General features: G+C 39.4%; 1 protein-coding gene across 2 annotated transcripts in view; it reads left to right on the forward strand.

Moving 5' to 3' along the window:
• The first annotated feature begins 4,893 nt into the window (after positions 1-4,893).
• Positions 4,894-20,796, forward strand: part of HOMER1 (homer scaffold protein 1) — a 135,506-nt gene continuing 119,603 nt past the window's right edge. Inside the window, exon 1 of one of the 2 annotated variants that reach the window (XM_006197602.4) lies at positions 4,894-6,278. In XM_006197602.4, the coding sequence (XP_006197664.1) occupies positions 6,274-6,278 (5 nt within the window). In that variant the 5' untranslated portion in view covers positions 4,894-6,273. The remainder of the gene's footprint in view (positions 6,279-20,796) is intronic. The other variant, XM_072958460.1, reaches the window with a different exon arrangement.

The following is a 20,796-nucleotide window of genomic DNA, read 5'->3' on the forward strand; positions in this document are numbered from 1 at the left end:
AACAAAGGTAAGAGAAGTGGGCAGGGGCCTACCATACAGTGCCTATTAGCCAATACATGGAGCTTGAATTTTATTCTGAGAATAGAGATTTTAGCAGATGAGCCAATCAATACAGGCATATAATACAGATAGATCGATTGATCTGTCTATCTGTCTATGTATCTATCTGTCTGTCTGTCTATTTATCTATCTATATCTATATACATATTTATCATGTATATGGTAAGAATATAATCCATTATTAGAATAACAGATACTGAGTAAAGGTAGATTTACCATTTCCATTTTAATTTTTAGAGAAATTATTATTTAGAACCAGGTAAAAAGAAATAAAATTCTCATGGATAATTCATGAACTATCTTGGCCAAAACTCCCAAATGTGAGAATCTTTATGAATGTCTGACCTCTTATGCTTGGAAGAACCCTTAACACAGTTTCTAGAAGGTGTTTGCCTGCTTTAGTCATGTCAGAGTCTTTACTAATTATGTTCTGCTTCAGAGAGTTTGCAATTGTCACCTCAAACCCTTATCTCTCTTTGAAAGAGCCCCCAGTTTTTGCCTCAGTCTTTTCTCTTTGAAAAGAAGGCAACTTCCTTTAAGCATGGCTGTCCTAAATAGCCTGGATGGTGTTTTTCTCCGAGCTGGCACCAAGCGCATCACAAAATAAGGTAGAACATTTAAAACATTTTCCTCATGGTTGTCCTGTTTCCCCATTCAGGAGAAAGATTATTGGTTACCATGGCAATCAGCTTCCACAGCATTCCATTCTAAGGAACTGCACAGGTAGAGCGAAAGCTAAACTTTGCGTTCTTGACTCTAGCTTTCTGCAGATCTGCATATTTGTCCAGCCTGTTCTCTGTAACTGCTGTTTAGAACAATCAACCAACCAAGCAAAGAAAGTGCAGTTAAGCCAGATCATTTTTTTCAAAAGCACTATCACCCCTTCGCTTCTGAATGTTTTTCAAATTTACACAGTTGTACAACGATTTTCTCACAGCACCAATGGAAAACTTTCTGGTATGTTCTTTCACATGTCTGGGATTCTATCTGTATCTCTTTATTTAGAAAACAAATAATGAATTTACAGTAAAAATCAGAGCCAGAGATAGTTCTATGAGATCGTTTCCCATGGGCTCTATATTGTATCTTTCCTGAGGATAATTCTCTAACTTCCCATCCTCCACCATTCCCAAACCCTCTGATAAATACTGCAGATACTCAGAAGACTAAAAATTGTCCTCAAGCCATTGCCTTGGAGATGCCAAACACTTATACTCCCACCCTTGAGACTGTTAACTACCCTGTTTCTGTTCAGAACATTAGTGGTAATAGTAAAAGAGAGTTTTAAACAGACCAAACAATTTACTGCCACCAGTAACTGCTAGCGTGGAGGAGATGGAATAAATTTGGAGACTCAATGGGATAAATTCTATTTCCCTACAACTCTTTTGTTTCCTTCTTTTCATTACTTTTAGTCTTTGCTGATTATTTAGTTTCTTTGTAATTATGTGGCATCAGTGAGGAATCTAGAGATTTTTACAGTATGGAGAGATATGTTTTAATCTATTATTTCTACTTATGACTTTATTTGAAGCACTGGTGATATTTTGGTATAATTAAAAAGAGGGCACATAAAAAAGGAAGTTGCTATTACCTAATGTTAAGCAATTTAAAATAATATCTGGCTTTAGCCCTCTTTCCCTAAAAGTGTTTCTATCTCCTAGATGCCTTTTCATTGAAAAGGTATTGCATGACCAATCTATGAACACCCCATTGAATATTACCATCTCCTATTAAGGGCATGGAAGTAAACTCTGTTAACTAAAACAGATGCCTTCGCCCACAGATTCTAAAATCAGTGGGTATTCATAAACCTTGCCACAAATTTTCAGAGCATAGTGGGAAAAGGGAACTGTTAAAAATTTGAAACTCTACTAAAGTACTTTCTGCCTCTTCCGGTAAAAGAAAATATATTACTTTCTAGGAAGCTCACTACTTTAAAAAACAAAGCAATCAGGATTGGAAATTCATGGCTAGCATCTGGGTTGCATCAGCTCAGTTTTAGAAGAAAAGATTTTAGATGAAAAGCCATGTAGAATGATTCTCTGACTCCTTTGAAAATTGTATTGGAATCATTTCAAGGGAAGAGAAAGGCACTTTATTATAATTTTTTTCTGAGCAGACATTCCATGATATATAAAATGTTACAAAGTTTTATTTATTCCTTGGGGTACGTGAACATATGTATTCCCTTATATACTAATCCCACATAAGCTAGAAAAAAATTGACCAATAACTGGCAGAATTTGCTAGATTAAGTGCAGAGGCTGAAATTAAATAATCACAGAAACTTTGGATAATTATATCACAGTGCACCATTCTATTTATATAGAAAAAAAAGTTGCTCTCAATTGTCAGTTGACAAAAGAGCAGTCAAGAAGAGACCATGTAGCTTTGAAAAGCAGAAATGCTAACGAAGGGTCAGCATTCTCAAAGCAGGGAGGTAGCTAACACGCTGTTTTGACAGTTGTGTAAAGATGAGGAGAAAAAATGATTGTGAACCAGAGAAAGTCATGATGAAAGGGCAGGACAAAGTGTTTGAAAATAGTGAAGTGGGAGCTTTCATTAACATGGATAGAAAGAGCAGGAAAGAGAGAAAAGTGATTTCCTTTAGATAGGAAATGGTTTGTACAGCAATTTTAGTTGAGTAATAATTTGTATTTTAATTTGCAATGGCCAAGGGATGACTTTATTTGAAGAATGATAATTTTATTGGTTTAATATTTTATACATATGTAAGAAGCTCCAATTATCTGAAATATAAATTAGTACAAGTGTCTATTAATATAATAATATATATTAGACAAATTGGCAAGCAGGGGTTTGCTTTTGATCAACCTTTGTTATAACCTTAATAAAAACTATTAATACTTCAAACTGTAAGCAAGATCATGATTTTATAATGTGAAGATAACAGAAAGTCTGATTTAGTTGCAATTTGGCTGATTTCCTTTAGTCTTGGGATCCTAACTTTATCATGAAAGTGTAAATGCAGAAAGCAGTAAAAACAATGTTTCTTAATTAGGACTCATGTGAGTAGTTTAATACTAAAAATGTTTTTTTAAAAAACTACACGTGGTATAAATTCTGTAGAGTTTTCACTTCCTTTATTTAAACTGCATTGATATCTATTTATAGCTCTCCTAACAATTACAGTATAGGTTGACAATCCTATGTCCTGGATTTTCCAGGTCATTTCAGATTCCAAATATTTTGTCTATTGTTACATGATGTGTTTGGATTTCAGTTTGGAAAACATGGTCACTGAATTTATAGACTAACTCTGAAATAGCAATAGCCTTTGGCATTTTGTAGTAGTTCTATTTCTGGGCCATGATTATCAAGTTAAATCAGATCAAATCAAAGTTCATTATTTGAGTCTACCTAATAATAAACTATGAAATAATGAGGACATTTAAAAAACTTTGTAGTAACTGGCAATTTGAAGAGCATTCATAGTATGACTTACAGACACACACACACACACAAAACCGTATCTAGTAAACCTATAGATAGACGGCTACCCCTCCCTGCCATATAGGAAATGAGTAACAATATACGTAAGAGATACTGTGTTATATGTTATACAGTCAAAACTAAGGAAGACAAAAATAGTCTTAATGCTCTTGTATTAATATTAAGAAAAAGAATTTGGTAGTCATTCTTATTTTCAATTTCCATAGACTGGAATTCATAGTCTTGATAAACCAGAAGTGAGAGGAGGATACCCTGGGATTTGCTGTGCATATGACGATAACTATGGGGGATCTAAGTCAAGACTGACTCATTATCCCACGCCAAAACATGCTGTTTTGCAACTGAAAACATTTAGATCATTTGATACCCACCATTACTATCCTTTATGTCATTATAACATTGCTCATGGCTTCACTTGAAATTCATGATTTAGGTGCCACACACCAAAAAAAAGTTTTAGCGACTACTAAGTGCAGAATGGCATTTAATAACTTTCAAAAATTAAGGTGATTTTCCCCTCGTCTTGTTGGAAACATATCTACCACTGTGATCAGTCTCTCCTCCCACATTTCCGCGCTAGTGGGGACTTGAGAAGCCCGGGAAAGCTGCTGCAACAGGGGTGGGAGTGGGAGATAGGATATCACCCGCTTGACACTTCGGCACTGTTGCTATGAATGATTCACTTGTGTTTGGCACATTTGTTGCAAGGAAATCTCCTCCTGCCGCTCCTCTCGGGCTGTCTCCTGCGCTTTGGCCTTTAAGGAGAAGCGAGAGCAGGTGGGCACAGAGGAGCTCGCCGAGTCCTCCTCCCCCTACTCCTTCCCTAATTTAGCAGTACTTCCGGCCGCGTGACATCATCCCCCGCACCCCGGTGACGTGAACGGCGGGTGACGTGTGTGCGGAGAGGAGCGCGCTGACGTTGCTATTTAAAGGTCCTCCTGCGGGGAGGATGGAGACACAGCGGGAGCACCTGGAGTGGGGCGCGGAGGAGGCTGTGGCGGCCGGGAGCGGGGCCAGGAGCCAGCAGAGGAGCAGAGCGCACGGCCTGCCCGCCGCCGGCCACTAGGGGAGGGGGGAAAGACAGGAAGGACGGACCGCCGGACCCGCCGGCCGGCCTAGCTCCCCACGAGGGCCAGCTCGACCCCCGACCACCAGCCTCCCCGCCGCCCTCTCGGCTGCCGCCTCCTCCCGCTGTCTGCAGGGCCCCATCGGGCCCTCGGGACCGGCCCGCGCCCCAGCCCCCGGCGCCCGGCCGCGTCCCCGCGGCAGCAGCCGCCTCACGCCCCCTCCCGTGAGCAGGGGGAGGGACCGCTCTGCTCCCCGTTCTCCCCGCCCCCTCCCCCGCCCCCCGCAGCCCACTCTGCTGCCGCGCTTGCCTCTCACGGGCGGCGCTGACCCGGGAAGCGGCGCCCTCCGCTCTGCTAGCGGCCGGTGGAGGCGGAGGCAGCGGCGGGCTTCGGGCCGCCCCGGCCGGCGCTGCTCTGCCGAGTGGGAGCTGGAGGCCGGCGGAGGCGGGCGGTGATGGAAGTGTGAGGAGGAGGCGGCGGGGCCCGGGGACTGTGAGGCGGCGCGTGGCGGCGGCGCGGAGCGGGAGAGGCGAGGAGCAGGGGTGGGGGCACTGGAGCAGCGGCTCTTCCGCGGCTTCGAGCCCCGTTCCCCTGCCCCTGACGCGGGATTAGCCGCCCGCCTTGCCTCGAGCGGGCGCCCGTCGACCCTTGATTCCCGTCCTCTGCCGCTGCTCGGCTGGCTCCGGAGCTAGGGGCAGCGTGGGGCTCGGTTCTCTGATTCATTCATTCGCCGCCGCCGGGAGCCTCAGACCTGCGGTGCTCCGAAGAGCGGAGGGAAGAGGGACAGCTGCGAATGAAGGGCCGTGCGCGAGCCGGGCTCCATTGTGCTCGGCGGCGGGGGGCGGGCAGGGGCTGAGGGAGGTGGGATCCGGCCCCCTCCCCCTGCTCCCTGGCGTGCGCTGCGCCCCCAGCCTGCTGCCAGCCTGGAAATGGCTCCGTGTATTCTCTTTGGGAGAATGAATCGATCCTGCCCAGCCTGCTCTTCCTCCTCCCCGCCTCCTCTCTGCTCCCTGTCTTAGGAGGGGAAAAAAAATTAAAAGACAGATTCCCATGTGGAGTGCCGTGCACGTCGCGAGCTGCCGGGTTTGCACTTCGAGGAGATTTTTCTACATAGCTTTTTCTAATGTAAGCGCAGGGAAGCACTGGCAGTACTGCTTTTAGGATTTTTCTTTTCTCGCAGGGATCTGTCAAGTGCTCGTCGCATTGGGTTGCACGCTCCACCCCCGGGGACCTGGTGTGGTGGAGAAATTTGAACCTGCAGCCTTAGTAGCACCGAAGAGGCCGAGTTACCTGGCTCTCCCTGAGTGTCGAGAAGGACATGAGCGAAATGACCACCGAACTCATTTTTTATAGGACTCGGTGAAGCTGGATTCTGCGTTTCCCGGCACGTAGACTCATTTTGTGGAATAGAGTCGACCGCTATCTCCTCCGCGCAGCATTTTCACCCTAATAAGCAAATGCCACCTCTGCTTGAACATTTTGGTGTTTACCAGAGAGAAATCATTTTAACTAAGGGAACTAACTGAATTTTCAGCATCACTGAAATACCTCCAGAAAAGGATCTCGGGAGGTGGAAAAGCAACTGCGAAATAGCAGACGGGGAAATTCCTTTGGAAGTTATTCCGTAGCATAAGAGCAGAAACTTCAGAGCAAGTTTTCATTGGGCAAAATGGGGTAAGGATTTTTGTGCTTAACACCTCTTACAGTCTGTTTATGTATGTATGTTACTGAGCGGTGGTGGTGAATTGTCTGTGTTTTATGTTTTCAAACAATTTTGCCACCTTGCTAAGCTGGTCGTACTTTAAAAATATAGGTGAGATGTGTTAACCTTTTGACAAGTTATTTTTGTAGAGTGACGCCGGAGGCCATAATTAAGGAACATGCGTATATTGCTTGTAATGAGAATATAGTTTTACTAGCAGTATTTAAGAAGACAATACATTCTGCCCTTTCCAGGTCAAAGTGCTGCATCAGCGTGTAGTGAAAGTCATGTTGTCTTAGGTTTTGTTGTTCGTGTCTTTCAAAGAGAAGTCCTCCATTCTCTCAGTACTTTGAGAATAATCAGGTGCACAAAGGAACATTTGTAAAGTAGTGAGTGGTTAGACTACAGTCCTTGAAAATGAGCCAATGTAAATTGTTGCCCTCACTGTGCCCTCTGTTTTGCCCTTGAATAGCCAAACCTGAAATCTATAAAATTGATTAATTGGAGGCATTATAGCAAACATCTGGAAGTCTTACTAATGAGGGCTCTACAGTGCCCCGCACTTCGTTGAAGATCAGAGCCTAAATAGGAAAAAGCTTTTTGTTGAATGAACTCGTTCACTTATTCTGTTTTTTTTTTGTTTTTATGATAAAGTCTTTCGTTTGTGTTAACAATGTCAAATCTACAGCTTCTTTCAGATTCATGGTCAATCAAGAGTGCATTTTCCAACCTTTTGTTAACTCTTCACACAGTAACTTGATAAAATGCTACTGATTCTTCCTAATTTAAGCCAGGAATCCATAATAGATTAATGGAGCAATGATGTCGTTTCATTGATGGATTGTCAATGTTTTTTGTCAAAGAGGAACTTCTAGAATTTTCTTTGTCTCTTGGTGGTTGAATAAATACCTGTAAAGTGTAATTAAGGGACAGAGGTTGAAAGGATAGACACTGAAATTCATTGTGACAGTTTAGGGGTGTGCACACCTAAACTTTTCTTGAAACGTTCGGAGGAAAGTTGTTAATAGTACTGCCCTTTTTGTTGGAGGTAGAATTTGAAGTTTATTAACTTGAACAAGTGTGAAAATGTAGAACGTACATTGTAGGAGTCCTTCATCGAATTGATGAGAAGGAGCGGTACTTGTTTGTAAAGCTTAAAGGACAAAGTGATGAGAATATATATAACGAATAATTTGCTGGTACTGCTAAGAGCAATTAAAATACCTCATTCTATTTCTAGTGCTGCTATTAGTAGCGTGGTGATCTGAGGCAAATTGCTTGACCTTTGTGGACTCTATCTGTAAAATGAAAGTCTTAGGTGAGTTCTAAAATTTTTTCCAGTCTGTAAAAGTGAATTACTTCTTTTTCTCCTCCTCCTGTTTTCATGATTGCTGGTTGATTTCTTGAAGTAAATCTCTCAGATGGAGAGATTGTCTTCTCTAAGTAGTTTCTAAGTGTGTAGGCTGGAAAATTATGGCATTTGGAAATATTTTGAATGAATTGTACCAGTTTTAATTAGAGAAAATACTGAAAAAGACTACCATTCAAAACCTTTGAAATATGGCTTCCCTTGAGAGTCTGCAGCTCTTCTGTTTAAAACGTGTCAGAGAAAAAAATCAAGTGGCAATTTTTCATGTTAAAGGCTGCGTTCTCTCTACTCTGTGAACTGGTAGCATCATGAAAGAAAACTGATTTTCCACAACCTTTAAGCTGTATGACTGTTCGTCGTTTTACCAAGAGCAGCTTGGGAAGAACTTAATATGCATGGGACTGATATTTAATGCATGAAAATAAGCCCCCTGACACAGCACACCTTTTAGATACTTCAGTGTAAATGTGTTGATAAACTAATTTATTTGTCCTTAATAAAGTCTTAAAGGTGGGCTGCAGAGGCAAAGGAGCAAATGTTCATGGCACAATTTTTCTACAAGTCTGTCTTTGGGGCTAGGACTCCTTCTCCTTGATAGTGACTTGTTTCATCTGAGTTGTCAAGAGAGGATGGGCAGGTGGAAGTGGAAGAGGACAGCATACAGAGAAGGCATTGTGGAAATTCACACACTTGATAGGTGTTTGTACCTGATAAGTGCGGAATAAGCAAGCCTCTTGTACCTACTTACGGGAAACAGAGCTTTAAATGGTCCTTAAAGTTTTACCCAGGCAATCCTAAATTACCTTACTCTGACCAGTATGTAAAATTTAATGTGGGTGAAGTTTCACATTTTATGAATATATTTTTGACTGATTTTAGGTTTTAATCAGAATTTATCTTTGCCTTAATTATGGATATAATTGCAAGTCCGGGGCAAAGTTGCAGCAAAAGGAATTTTTTTTCAAAGAAAATAAGTGATTAGTTCAGGCAGAAAACAAATCTAAGGTTCCTGTAATAGTAGTTTATAAACTGTGGTGGGAGTGGAAAAGAACAGCTGAAACTGACAGTTGGCAGAGTCTATCAAAGTATCTTGGATGCAGCCTGAACTGCATTTATTTTATTTTTTTTTAAATTTTTTGGGGGGTAAGTAATTAGGTTTATTTATTTACTGATGGAGGTACTGGGTATCAAACCCAGGACCTCGTGAATGCTAAGCATGCGCTCTACCACTGAGCTATTCCCTGCCCCCGAACTATTTTTAATTACAGTGGAGGCAGTGGAAGTATTGATTTGTGAAACTGGTGTATCAGACCCCCCTAAAAATGAGAGCATTCATATATGTAAGGTTAAAGTCTAGGAAAAGCTTCCAAGCCTCAGCGAGGAGTCTCTGTTAAGGTTTGACCCCAGTCCTCTAAGTACTATCTCCTAATGAGAGCAGTGAGTCAGGAGCTATTTTGAAATGATTAGAGTAGGCAACAGAAATCACATAACTTCAAGGAGGTATTTCATGCTACTGTTTGTTTTGCTTAGCTCATATTGGCAACTTAGTGCCCTCAACAAGGGAATAGAAAATATCCCCTCCCCCTTCTCATTAAGAGTTATTTTTCAGCTGTGATTTTTTCCTGCTACTGGTTTTGATAATGCTGTTTCTGATTTATCTCACCTGCCTGTGGGTGCCTCTGGAAACCCTCTTCTCCACCTTTCCCCAGATAACTTCCTGAAGTGTGGAAGTGGGTGCTGCTACATTGCAACCTGAACCAGTCCCTTCTGGGAGTGGAAGCTGACACCTCTTTCTGCCTCAGGCTACTGTCCGGGGACTTTAGCTAAAATGCGGAAATCTTGATCTAGCACTGCAACCTGAATGGGCTTTGTCACAAAGGCACCCACCAGGTCATTTCTAACATCAGAGAAGTTAGATAGACGTCTTAATTCTTCATTTGTTCATTTTACCGATTTTGAACCTCTCCCCTGTGGCGTGTCCAGCAGCTCAGTGCTTCTGATACAGAGACTAGTAAAAGGTGCTGCTTCCCTTAGGGAGTTTATAGTTTAGAAGTTGGGAAGACAGTCAAGCCTAAAATTACGAAGTACAGTGAAATGTCTAAGGGACTGTAATGTAGGCATCACAGAGGGACAAAGAGTGTGTGTGTGTATGTGTGATATTGGCTGCTGAGGGAGGGATAAAAAAGCTTTTGTGGAGGCGGTAATTGGTATTAAATAATGGAAGATGGGTACAGGTGGGCCTTGTAGACAAATGAGAGAGCATTCAAGGCAGAGGTAACAGTGTGATTGACAGCACTTAGACAAGGAACTGTAAAAAAGTTTGGCATGATGGACTTGGCTTTATGGAGTCTGAACAAGAGATGGGCCTAGAGCCTTATGCAGGGAGCAGGTTAGAGGGCCTTGAGGAACAAACAAAGCTGGTGTATTTCAAGCTTTTTTTTTTTTAAGCAGTGATCCATTATAGTAAGATAGATATTTTTATTTCACAACTTAGTGCACACATATATAAATGATAAAAACGTCACAAAATAATATCCTTTGTATGAGGTACTCTGATATTTTCTATTCTCTTCTATTTTTAAGAGTGATGGCTGGGACCCAATACATTGATTTAACAACCCAGTAATTTGAAAAACACTACTCTTAGCTGTGGGAGCCACTGAAGTGTTTTAAGCAAAACAGTTACATGAAGGATCAGGGAAGTAGCATGAGAAAAGAGTTTTAAATATTTAAATTTTGGTTGTGTATGTTGCATCCTGTGGAAACACCAAGCCAGAACAGTGAACCATGGCTGGATAGGGGAAGTGGACAGCTGGGCAGGCCCTGGAAGACTCCATGGTTAGGGGAAAGGAAGAATGGTGTTGAGTTGTGTGTGGCTGTCTGAGTGGGACATTCTCAGAATCAGGGCATTTTGTGTGGAGAGGTAAAAATGTGGGAAACAGCATGCAGTGTTCTAGCAGCAGTGTTCTAGCAGAACCACTCTCTCAGATGGGCCATGAAATAGTGAATTTGGGAGTTGAAAAAGTACTTTCTAGCTGGCATACAAACTGAATGGTAAGAGTGAGAACATGTTTGAAATTACCCCAAGAAGTAATTAAAGGGTATCTGGAAGAACAGGAGAAGGAATAGATAGATCGATCGATTGATCTGAAGCACTATGCTGTACACCAGAAACTAATACAGCACTGTAAATCAACTGTACTTTTATAATAAAATAGTGATTAGGGGTAGCATATTAGGATGTGATTATGTAATTCTTAAAAACAAACAGTAAGGACCTACTGTATGGCACAGGGAACTATAGTCAATATCTTGTAATAACCTACAATTGAAAAGACTCTGAAAAGGAATATATATATATGTACACACATATATGTATAATTGAATCACTTTGCTGTACACCTAAAACTAACACAACATTGTAAATCAACTATACTTCAACTAAAAAAAAGAATCCAAAACACCACACACACAGAAAAAGATGTCATTTTGATTGGTAACATTATGTGGAAATCAATCCTTTTTAAAAAATCATTATTGATTCTGTTTTTATTTCTTTCACTTATAGTTTTCCTTATTTTGTTTTCTTGGCTCTAGAATAGAATTACTGAACTTTCACAATAAACTTGCAGACCTATCATGAGCAAATAAATAGACACACTAAAAAATCCTTTTCAAAATATAAATACATAAAGGATGCATTTAGGGAAATCTCTTAATTTTGGTTCGGTACACTAATTTGTTTAATAATTTTGAAGTGGAGTTGCAGTATAAACCTGACTGTTGTGACTTCTCTTTTTGGAGATTAGAGAATCATGAAAGTGATCTAGGATAGTTACCTAATCTTATTTATGGCAGTTAAGGGACTGACGAAAGTGTCTTTATACATAGTTTGTAAATTCAGTTTAGTTTCAAGTGATTAAGTGTCTCAGATGAAAAGGTGGTTAAATTTCAAAGGTACACCCTCCCTACTGCCATGTGTTCGTTTTTCTTCCCCCAGATCTCTGGTGTTTAGCTGAAATATTTATTTTTAGTTACTCAATTGTTTTGTTATTTAAGAGTAATCTGACTCACTGGATGGAAGAGTAGGGAAACTGAGTTCCAAATATTTAAATATTTCCTGATACAATTTTTAAATGACTGAATATAAGACATTTTAAATAGCTTTATTTCTCAACTGTTTAGTTGAGTAGAATGTGCAGTTTCTTGTTTGTGTATTTGACCTGTGACTTACACAATAAAGAGTGACCATATAGTTTATGAGATTCATTATCTTTGTGGAATAAATCAAGATTTTCCTAGAGATCAGAAAGACTTCTCTGTTAAGGTTTGAAAAGTTGAGTGCTTTTTGAGACAATGTAAGGTTTTAGGTTCATTAAGTATCTTCATTTCAAAAGACTCTCCATGTGATTAGCAGTATTTATTTATGTACATTTTAACCCATGTACAAGAATTGAGATAAACTTTTGAAATCTTACTGAATGGGCATTGCAAGAGTAGGTAAAACTTTTTGAAGGCTTATCATTCAGTGGTCGTCAACATGTGAATAAAATCATGTTGTTAGTCTGACTTTCAGGTAAAAAAAAAATCTTAATTTTTACAACATAACCTTCTGTATACTGTAAAATTAGGATATCCATTATCACTGCTAAAAGAGGCAGACTGTTCAGTGAACTTGTGCTCTTAATTGTAGCTTGATTCTCCTTCATCTGTCATTTAAGTCTAATGCGTTGGTCATTTCTGTGCTCTCTAATAAAATATCTGACAAAAAAGATGAAATTGTTTAGAATCAACACTGCTTGTTTTAAGCAACATTTTTTAGGGAAGAGGCTGAAATTAATCATATGTATGTATTATCTTTTTTGTGCTTTGTTTTTACCTTCCACTTATATTTTGTTTATTTCTCAAATTGTTTTTAAAAGTTTTTTTTTTTTGCTGGAAGCATTTTTTTTTATTTAATCAGATTTATTCACCATTAAGTAAACTATGTGTCACCAACCTTGTCCTGCAAAGAGTTCATATTTACCACAAATGGTGAGTAAGCTCAGTTATTACTCAACTGGGGGCATCTCTCATTTACATGGAGTTCAACTTTTTTTCTAACTTAATTAAAAGGTTTTTAAAAATCTCACTTTTCTGGTAAGTATAATTTAGAATTACTTTTACAGGGGCAAAACTAAATTACTATCTAGTGAGCCTGCAAAGGGGAAAAAGAACAACAAACCATTCCTTCTTAGGTTTTTTTTCCCCCCAATAATTAATTGGGAACCCAGTATGGCTCTTGTGTAGCTAACAGAATTTTAAATATGTAAAATGAATATATGACTTATTTAAGAGCAGAATTTCATTTACACATAACTTTTTTTTTCTGTTGTAAGGTAGAATACTGGAAGAAGGCAAAAATGCATTGTTTTCTTTTTTTTTGTATCAGGATATAAAATTATTTATAAAATCCAAAAAATTAGCAGTCTAGTCAGTATTTGCTCTTCATAGTACAGTTTACCTTAGCACTTTCTCTAGCTTTTGAAAAATCACTTTAATCCCTTAGCACCTAATAGTAGTTTTTTTTGTTTTGTTTTTTGTTTTGTTTTTGCTTTGCTTTATGGACCTTTTCTTTTAATGTTCTCCCATAAAACATGAAGCATTTCCATGTTATCTTTGAAAAGGTTTGGCACCAGTTCCTCAAGGCAGAGCCATTTCAAGAATTGACGGCTTTTTGTAAAATTACCAAACGAGAGTTAGACCGAAATTAAACACAAACAAAAAACTGTGCTGGGGGATCACAGATCCCAAAGCAGCTATCATTTCTTTCTAAGGCCATTTTAAGTCATGTTTTTCATGTCATATCTATTGGCACATCTGGATCCACGTGTGCACATGCCTGCAGGTCCAGAGGGCTGTAGAAGAGAGTATGCTTGACCTCCAGCCCACCCACAGGAGGGCTTGCTCCTAATTTGTCCCTGTCCTTAGTAGGGGGGCCATAACAGACACAGAGCCACAGCCTTGGAATGGATCTTGGTGGGTACTATACATAGAGGTTCCTAACCACCTAGTTCTTAGCAGAGCACATGTGTGCAGCATAAGTTGAAAGAATCTGGGGAATTAGACCTCATTTGCAGTGTACAGAAAATCGTGATTCCTAGCAATTGGGTAGAAGTTGGTGTACCAATTATTTTTCTGATAATTTTTCTTGATAAATTGTTGGATCCTTTCACCTTTACATTTAAGCATGTCTCGATCTGAAAGTGTTGGCTTCCTTCTGTTTCATTTAAGAAATTTAAGAGGATTATTCTGAATAAGACTTTTTTGTGTGTGAGTTGGAATTTTCTGCCCTAGTTACTTTCAGTTTCCCCCATTAGACTCTTAATAACAGTCTCTAGGAAATTATCTTAAGTGGATTTGACTATCAGAGAGCTCGAAGTCCTCACATTAGAAAATTTCTGTCAGCCAGTGTTCCTTCATGGAAGGTAAGTCTGAACATGAGTAAACTTATATGGGACAATTATTTTGAACCAGCTATAATGTTTGAGTGTGCTTAGCCTATCCCTTTACCTTTCTGTGCTGCTTTTTTGCTTATTTGGTTTGTAAAACTACTGTTTGCTGTCCTACTCTGTAGTCATGAATCTCTGTCATGTGGCTTTTAACATTAAAATTCATTACTTTGCTTAATCACCCTGCCAGCTCCCAAGATGTTTATGGAATGAGGATTCCACCTACTCTTGTTTACTCAGTATTGCCAGGGATCTGTGTACATTCAGCTGAATGGGAAGACTCCCAAATCACCCTTAAACTCATCTTTCTTGAGGTTCTGTTGATTAAAAAGAATAAGTTTTAGATCTTGCAGGATGACTTTTTCCCTACTTAACTGATAATGTATAGAATTTTAGTTTTCTATTTTCATTGTTGCTTTCATTGATTATTAAATGCTAAATTGATATTTAGCATTTAATAATGGCTATGCCTGTATTCATGTGGGGGGAAATAAGACATTAGTGACAGTATTTCTATTTAATTTCACTTGGTGGCATATTAGTATATTTGAAGTAATTAGCATCATGATCTGTGAGTAAATTATAGGCTAGTCATATTGTAGGAAGCTACCCTGAAAAATATTTTCAAAGATGGTGCAGTGGTCAGTTAGAAACCAGGATACAAAATTGTATATTCTCAACTATATAAAACACATTCTGCATAAGCATAAAAAGATTTGAAGGAAATTCCTGAAAGTGCTACCATGCTTATTTCTGGAAGGTATGACTGTGAAATTCTGTTTTTTTTGAGTCTTTCTGAATCTTTAAGTTTCTCTATGATGAATATATTAAGTTTTAAAACTTGGGTTTTAAGGGTGAGGGTATAAAAAAAAAGCTAATACCCACAATACCAAGTTAACAGATCAATCACCGTTCCTACATATAGATACTTAACGTGTTTGTATCAATTTTAGCTTGCTTATCTCAAATTTTATTTTTCTTTTCAAAACTGGCTTAAAAAAGTAGTTGCTCTAATGACAGCAAAAATGGTTTCTTGTTTAAATGTAAGGGTTAGTTCTGCTGTCAGCTATCAGAGTGTTGGCACTAATCCCCACTTTTTATGCAGGAAGAGCCAAAACTCAAAGGGAAAATGTGACTTAGGGGAGGTTATGCAGCTATCAAGTGGCTGAGCATGTACTGGGTCCCTCCAGCTCCTCGGGGCTCTTACCATTAGGTCAGGGGATCCTAAAGGGATGCTCACATACACAGAGACTCAATTAGAGAGGGGCTCTTACCCTCATAGTTAAAAAACAAATTCTAATTTAGTGTAAGCTTAGTATCTTGGTAGTGAGTTTTAATTAAATGTATTTTGTTTTCCATTTAGATGGTACTGAAACAAACTGCATTCTAATTTTAGTGTAATCAAATCTCTGTTCAGTGCCTTCTATTTTGAATTCTCATAAATGGTTTGAAATGTTATTACATGTGTTTGGTGTAGAATTTCCAAAGTTGATTCTAAATTGTAGATTCCATCAGTCAAAGCCCTGTTAAGTGCCCTTGTCGTTATTGGACACATGGGCTTAAGGAATACGTAAGTAGAGTCTCCTTCTCTGAAGACTTCAGAACAGAAAAAGAAAACTTGAGATGTTGTCTTGAAACACTTTTCTTAGGACTTAATGCTGGAGCAGGAGACACACAAGTGGAAGGATCACTTGTAGCATATTGTACAATTTCTGCATCATCATGAGATAGCTGTAAGTTACTGGAATTTGTAAGAGAAGGCTGGGCCATATTGTATCCAGATTTAAAATTGTTATTCTTTCTGAATCATTTTTCTCAGAGATCCCAAACTAATGCTGTCATTGGCTGGGTAGAAAAATGTGTCTAATGTGGAAGTCAATGAGGATGGTGGGGACTGTGGAAAAGTGAAGAGAACATGTCTTGCCTAAAGGCGTTCATATCCGATGTGTTCTAAAAACCCTCTGGTGAAAGAAACACACCTGAAGCCCGATCCCTTATTTGTTTAGCAAACATATTGTGAGCTCCTACTATGTGCCAGTCACTGTGGTATTTTAATCTAGGTGGGATACAGTATGTTTGGAAATGCTTTAACTCTTGACTCAGGAAGGAAGACCAGAGCATAACAGAGCAGTGGCATTATCACTAGGTTAGTGGCTCTCAATTTTGAACTTGCATCAGAATCACTTAGAGAGCTTGTTAAAAATATAGATTGCTGGGCTTCAACCTGAGTTTTTGATTCAGTAGTTCTGGGAGTGGAGCCCTTGAATTTGCTGTTCTAACAAATTCCCAAGTGATGCTCATGTTGCTTATCCAAGGACTTTACTTAGAGAGTCATTGGATTTGGAAAATGAAGCTTACACATGAAAAACTTTTGTCCATTCAGAAGCTTCAAGGATTCTTGAAGCCTTTTTTTTTTTCTCTGCTCGCAAATTGCGAAAAATTATGATTTTGAACTGTGGGGGAAAAACCCTGTTTGAGCCTTGTATCTATTTTTCATAAGCTAAAAGATCCAGGGCAACTTGAAACTGATCTCTATCTCTTTAAACCTGATTACTTCCAGCAGTACTTACCAGTTACACTCATTTCTTCAGAGTGACTTCTGCTTTCTGGCATTTCTGAATATATTATTTTTGAAACTACCTGAAACTGCTTTGACTCCTGAAGTTTTATGCTTTTGGAGGAAGTATGATTTCTTTCTAAGTTGTTTATCCTGTTTAGCTATCCTTAAGTTTGCCTACATGCCATAGTATTAGTTTTCTATTGCTGTGTGACAAATCATCACAATTTTAGGGGCTTGAAAACAACACCCATTTATCTAAGTTTCTGTGAGTCAGGAATCTGGGCACTCTAACAGGGTCTTCTGCTCAGGGTCTCACAAGGCAGTAGTCAGGGTGGCAGCTGGGACTCAAGTCTTATCCGTGGATCAGCATCTTCTCAAAAGCTTATGTGGTTGTTGGCTGAATTCATTTCCTTGCAGTTATAGAACTCAACGAGGCTATGTCTTCAAAGCTAGCAGGAGGAGCCCCTCTCTGGTGCTTTGTCATCTTTTAAGGACTCCTCTAAATAAGTCAGAGCCACCCAGGATAACTCCCTTTGTAATTAATTGAAAGTCAACTGATGAGTGATCTAATCACCTGTGTCATATCCCGTCCTGTTGAACCTTACTACCCACACTCAGGGTGAAAGTTTTATGCAGAAAATGTCCACCAGAGGCAGTAATCTCAGGGTTGTCTTAGAATTCTGCCTGCTACACTGCATCAAATACCTATGGATATTTTTATTTTCTTGGTAGCTTTTAAAACTCTATAGCCCTCTGCATTCCTGCTCCTATATGGACTGGTTACTCTTTATGCAGATTATGTGGTTCTCATACTAGACTTTCCCTTAAGTTTTTTTGGCAGGGTGAGGTGGGGTGGAGGACAACATATTTCTGTTTCCTGGACACTGTGTTTTCTTTTTTTCTTTCTTGGTTTATCCCTTTGTTTTGCTGAAGCTCCTTTTCATGTAGTTACCTGAAAATGACTAGGTAGGAGAGAACTTTTTTGAGGCATATGTGAAAGTGCCCTTCCCCTGGATCTCTAGACAGGAAATAATTTTCTCTCATTATTGTGAAGGCACTGATCTGTTGTTTTCTAGTTTCCAGTTTTCTTGTTGAGGCCGGCTTGTTTCTGATTCCTATTCCTTCATGTGTTACTTTTTCCCCTACTTTGGAAGGTCTTAGGATTTTCTTTTTCCTTTCTTTCTTTTTTTCCCTGCTTTTCAAAAATTTCATGATATGGTATGGGGATTTTTGTTTGTATGTTTTATTTTGTTGTGTTTTTTACCACTTTTTTTTTAAATCACTGATGGACCCTTTCAATCTGTCAGCTTCTCTAAATTTGGAAGATTTTCTTCTTTTTTAAAAAATGGTTTCTTACACATTTTCTCTCTTTATGAACTGTTAATTGGATGGTAACCTTTTTGCCTTATCTGCCAGTTTTTTTTCTTCCTTTTATTCTGCCTTCTAAGGCAATTTTCTTGACTTGATCTTCTAAAACTTCTATTGGATTTTTAATTTTCCCATAATTTCCCATAATTTAATTTCCCATAATTTCCCACTTCTTTCTCAGTATGTCATCAATTTGAGGACATTTATCATGTTTTGAGTTCTGTTTTCTATTCCCTAAATGTTCTTTGTGTTCCCTTTTCATTTGTTTAGTTTCTTCTTTCATGTTGGAAACTTTCCTGGAATATCTGGTGATTCTCAGCTGTGTATAAGAGTGAGACACTAAAAATCCAGTTAGAAGCTCTGTGTGACTCAGTGAGGCCTGTCATTGATGAGGTTCATGTTAGGCATTTAGGTGGGGAACAGCCTTTTTCTTGGGGTGTTTCCAGGTGTCAGTAAGTAGGGATCTATTCTCTGAGATTGTAGGTCTTCTCTCTGAGGCTGTCCAATTTCTCTAGAGAACAGTCTTCCAGTATGTATATTTCTTGGCATTCTGAGAACAAGGTAAGTATATTCTTCCATGGTATACCTCAGAGGCATAGCACCTGCTGTAAACTGAAGACCATAAAGGGAAGGGTTTTTGAGGGGCATGATTTGGTTTGCAGCCATTTTCTTAATGCTCCACCATTGTTTTCTGCTGTTGGGAAAGGAAGTGGCTTGACTGCGTAGGGTGGAAAGGGGGCTTTCATTGCTCTTTTCCTTAAACTTTAGATCAGCTCCCCAGGTTCAGTCCCATACTTCACACCTACTCCTGCAGTTCCCTTGCCTCTAAATTCTGGCCAGCAAGTTGTTCACTTATCCCTTCACTCTTTGTAAGCACTATACAGTTTCCTTGGCTTTGCCAAGTCAAGTATTATTCCTTCTTTCAAAATTATTTCTTTCAAAGTTGTATTAAAAATTTTTGTTTAAAGTTGTATTAAAATTACTTATGCACTAGTGTCACTTCTATTCTTTGGTGTTACGGGTTTACACATTTTCTTCCCCTTCACTTTCATTTTAATGTAATTTCAGAAAAGGAAGATAAATGTATGCAATTAACTTGCCATGTTTGACCAGAATCACTGAGCCTTAGCTTTCAAATTTATACAAGGCATCTTTCAGAATGTGTTGACACTGTTGACGGTTAATTGATTAGAATTTGGTGGATGATGAAGTGTTGGCTTTCTAAAAGTCTCTCCCTGTTACCAACATCTGAAAACTCAATGCATAATATAAGCACAGGCTAAAATTTAAAAGTTAAAGTTGATCATCAGCCCAAATCTCAGCAAAGCAGAGCACTTAACTCTCTCAACTGTGTCAGGTAACTAAGGTGTTGCTATGGTTTATCCCCTAACACTGTGCCTCTTGAGCACTTATAACAAACATTAAGCACTTAATTTGTGTCATGAGTCATGCTAGGCGCTGGCAATGCAAAGATGAGTAGACAGTCATGTAAACAAGAAATTAGATTACTGTGATTTAAGTGGTGTAATGGAGATGTGTGTTGTGTTTGAGAGCACAGAGCAGGAAGTGCCCGCCTCCGCCTGGGAAGGTCAGAGAAAGCTTCACACAGCCAGTCATGTTTGTTCTGCACCATCAAAAACAAGGTAGAGTTGATGAGGGGTGGGGGGCAGTGGGAGAGGGAAAATACGGTGCAGGTTGTTAGAGAAGTATTTTGGGCAGGGAAGTAGTATCAGTACAGCTTCAAAGGTGATGTGCGAGTTAGAAAGTTAAGGTAGTTTGGCAAAACTCAGAATATAAAAGTAGATTTGACCAGGAGGTTAATCCAGGGCCAGATGTGATGACTGTGAGAGGGTTGTATTTTCTCTAGATAAGTGGCCTCCACGTATTTTTGGTATGGTGCCCATATCAATGAAAGGTTTTGAGCATATTCCTTCATTTGTGTATATTTTTCAGTTGCATATCCTACTATGTGTGTGTATATATACACACGTACATGTATGTTATAAAACATATAAAGGTAGAAATGAAGGAGGAGAAAATAGCTTATTCCTGTACCCCACTTTAGAGGCCATTGCTTTAGGTAATGGTGAGGAAAGGAACAATTTTAAGCTAGTAGAGTTATTATCATGCTTGTGTTTTAGAGTAAGTACTCAGGCAGTAGTATAGAGGAAGTTTTAGAGTTGAGGGGAAGGGTGTGTGTGTGTGTGTGAGAGAGAGAGAGAGAAGTGGGTTGGAGTCTTGGAGATCCTCAGATTTAATTGTATACTAGGTTGATTGAGGCAGTTTAATCAAGATTCATGGCTTGAATTAGGGTAGAGTAGAACAGGGGCTGGATTCAAAAGCGGTCTAAGTAGCGGTGGCTACAGGAGTTGACAGTGAGCTCTGTGGACGTAGTGGGTAAGGAGACTTGCTTGGTCACCCATCGGGTGAGCTAGGGAACCAGGAGAAGAGAAGCAAGTTTGCAGTGAGGCGAGAGTGCAGAGTGAGTAAAAATGGATGTATTTATGGCCATCTACGTGGGAAAGTTTTATAGCCGGATATCCAGGCCTGCTATTCAGGAAAAGAGAACTGGGCTAAGGATAGAGTTTGGGGAATCGTTAGAAAAATAAGTATTGGTTGAAACCTTGAATGTGGATGAGCTCATGAAGGATATTTCTAGAAAACAGACAGGCCTCTCTGGGGGAGTAGTCATTTAAGGGGCA

The sequence above is a fragment of the Vicugna pacos genome, chromosome 3 (genome assembly GCF_048564905.1).
Source record: "Vicugna pacos chromosome 3, VicPac4, whole genome shotgun sequence".
Lineage (NCBI taxonomy): Eukaryota > Metazoa > Chordata > Mammalia > Artiodactyla > Camelidae > Vicugna > Vicugna pacos.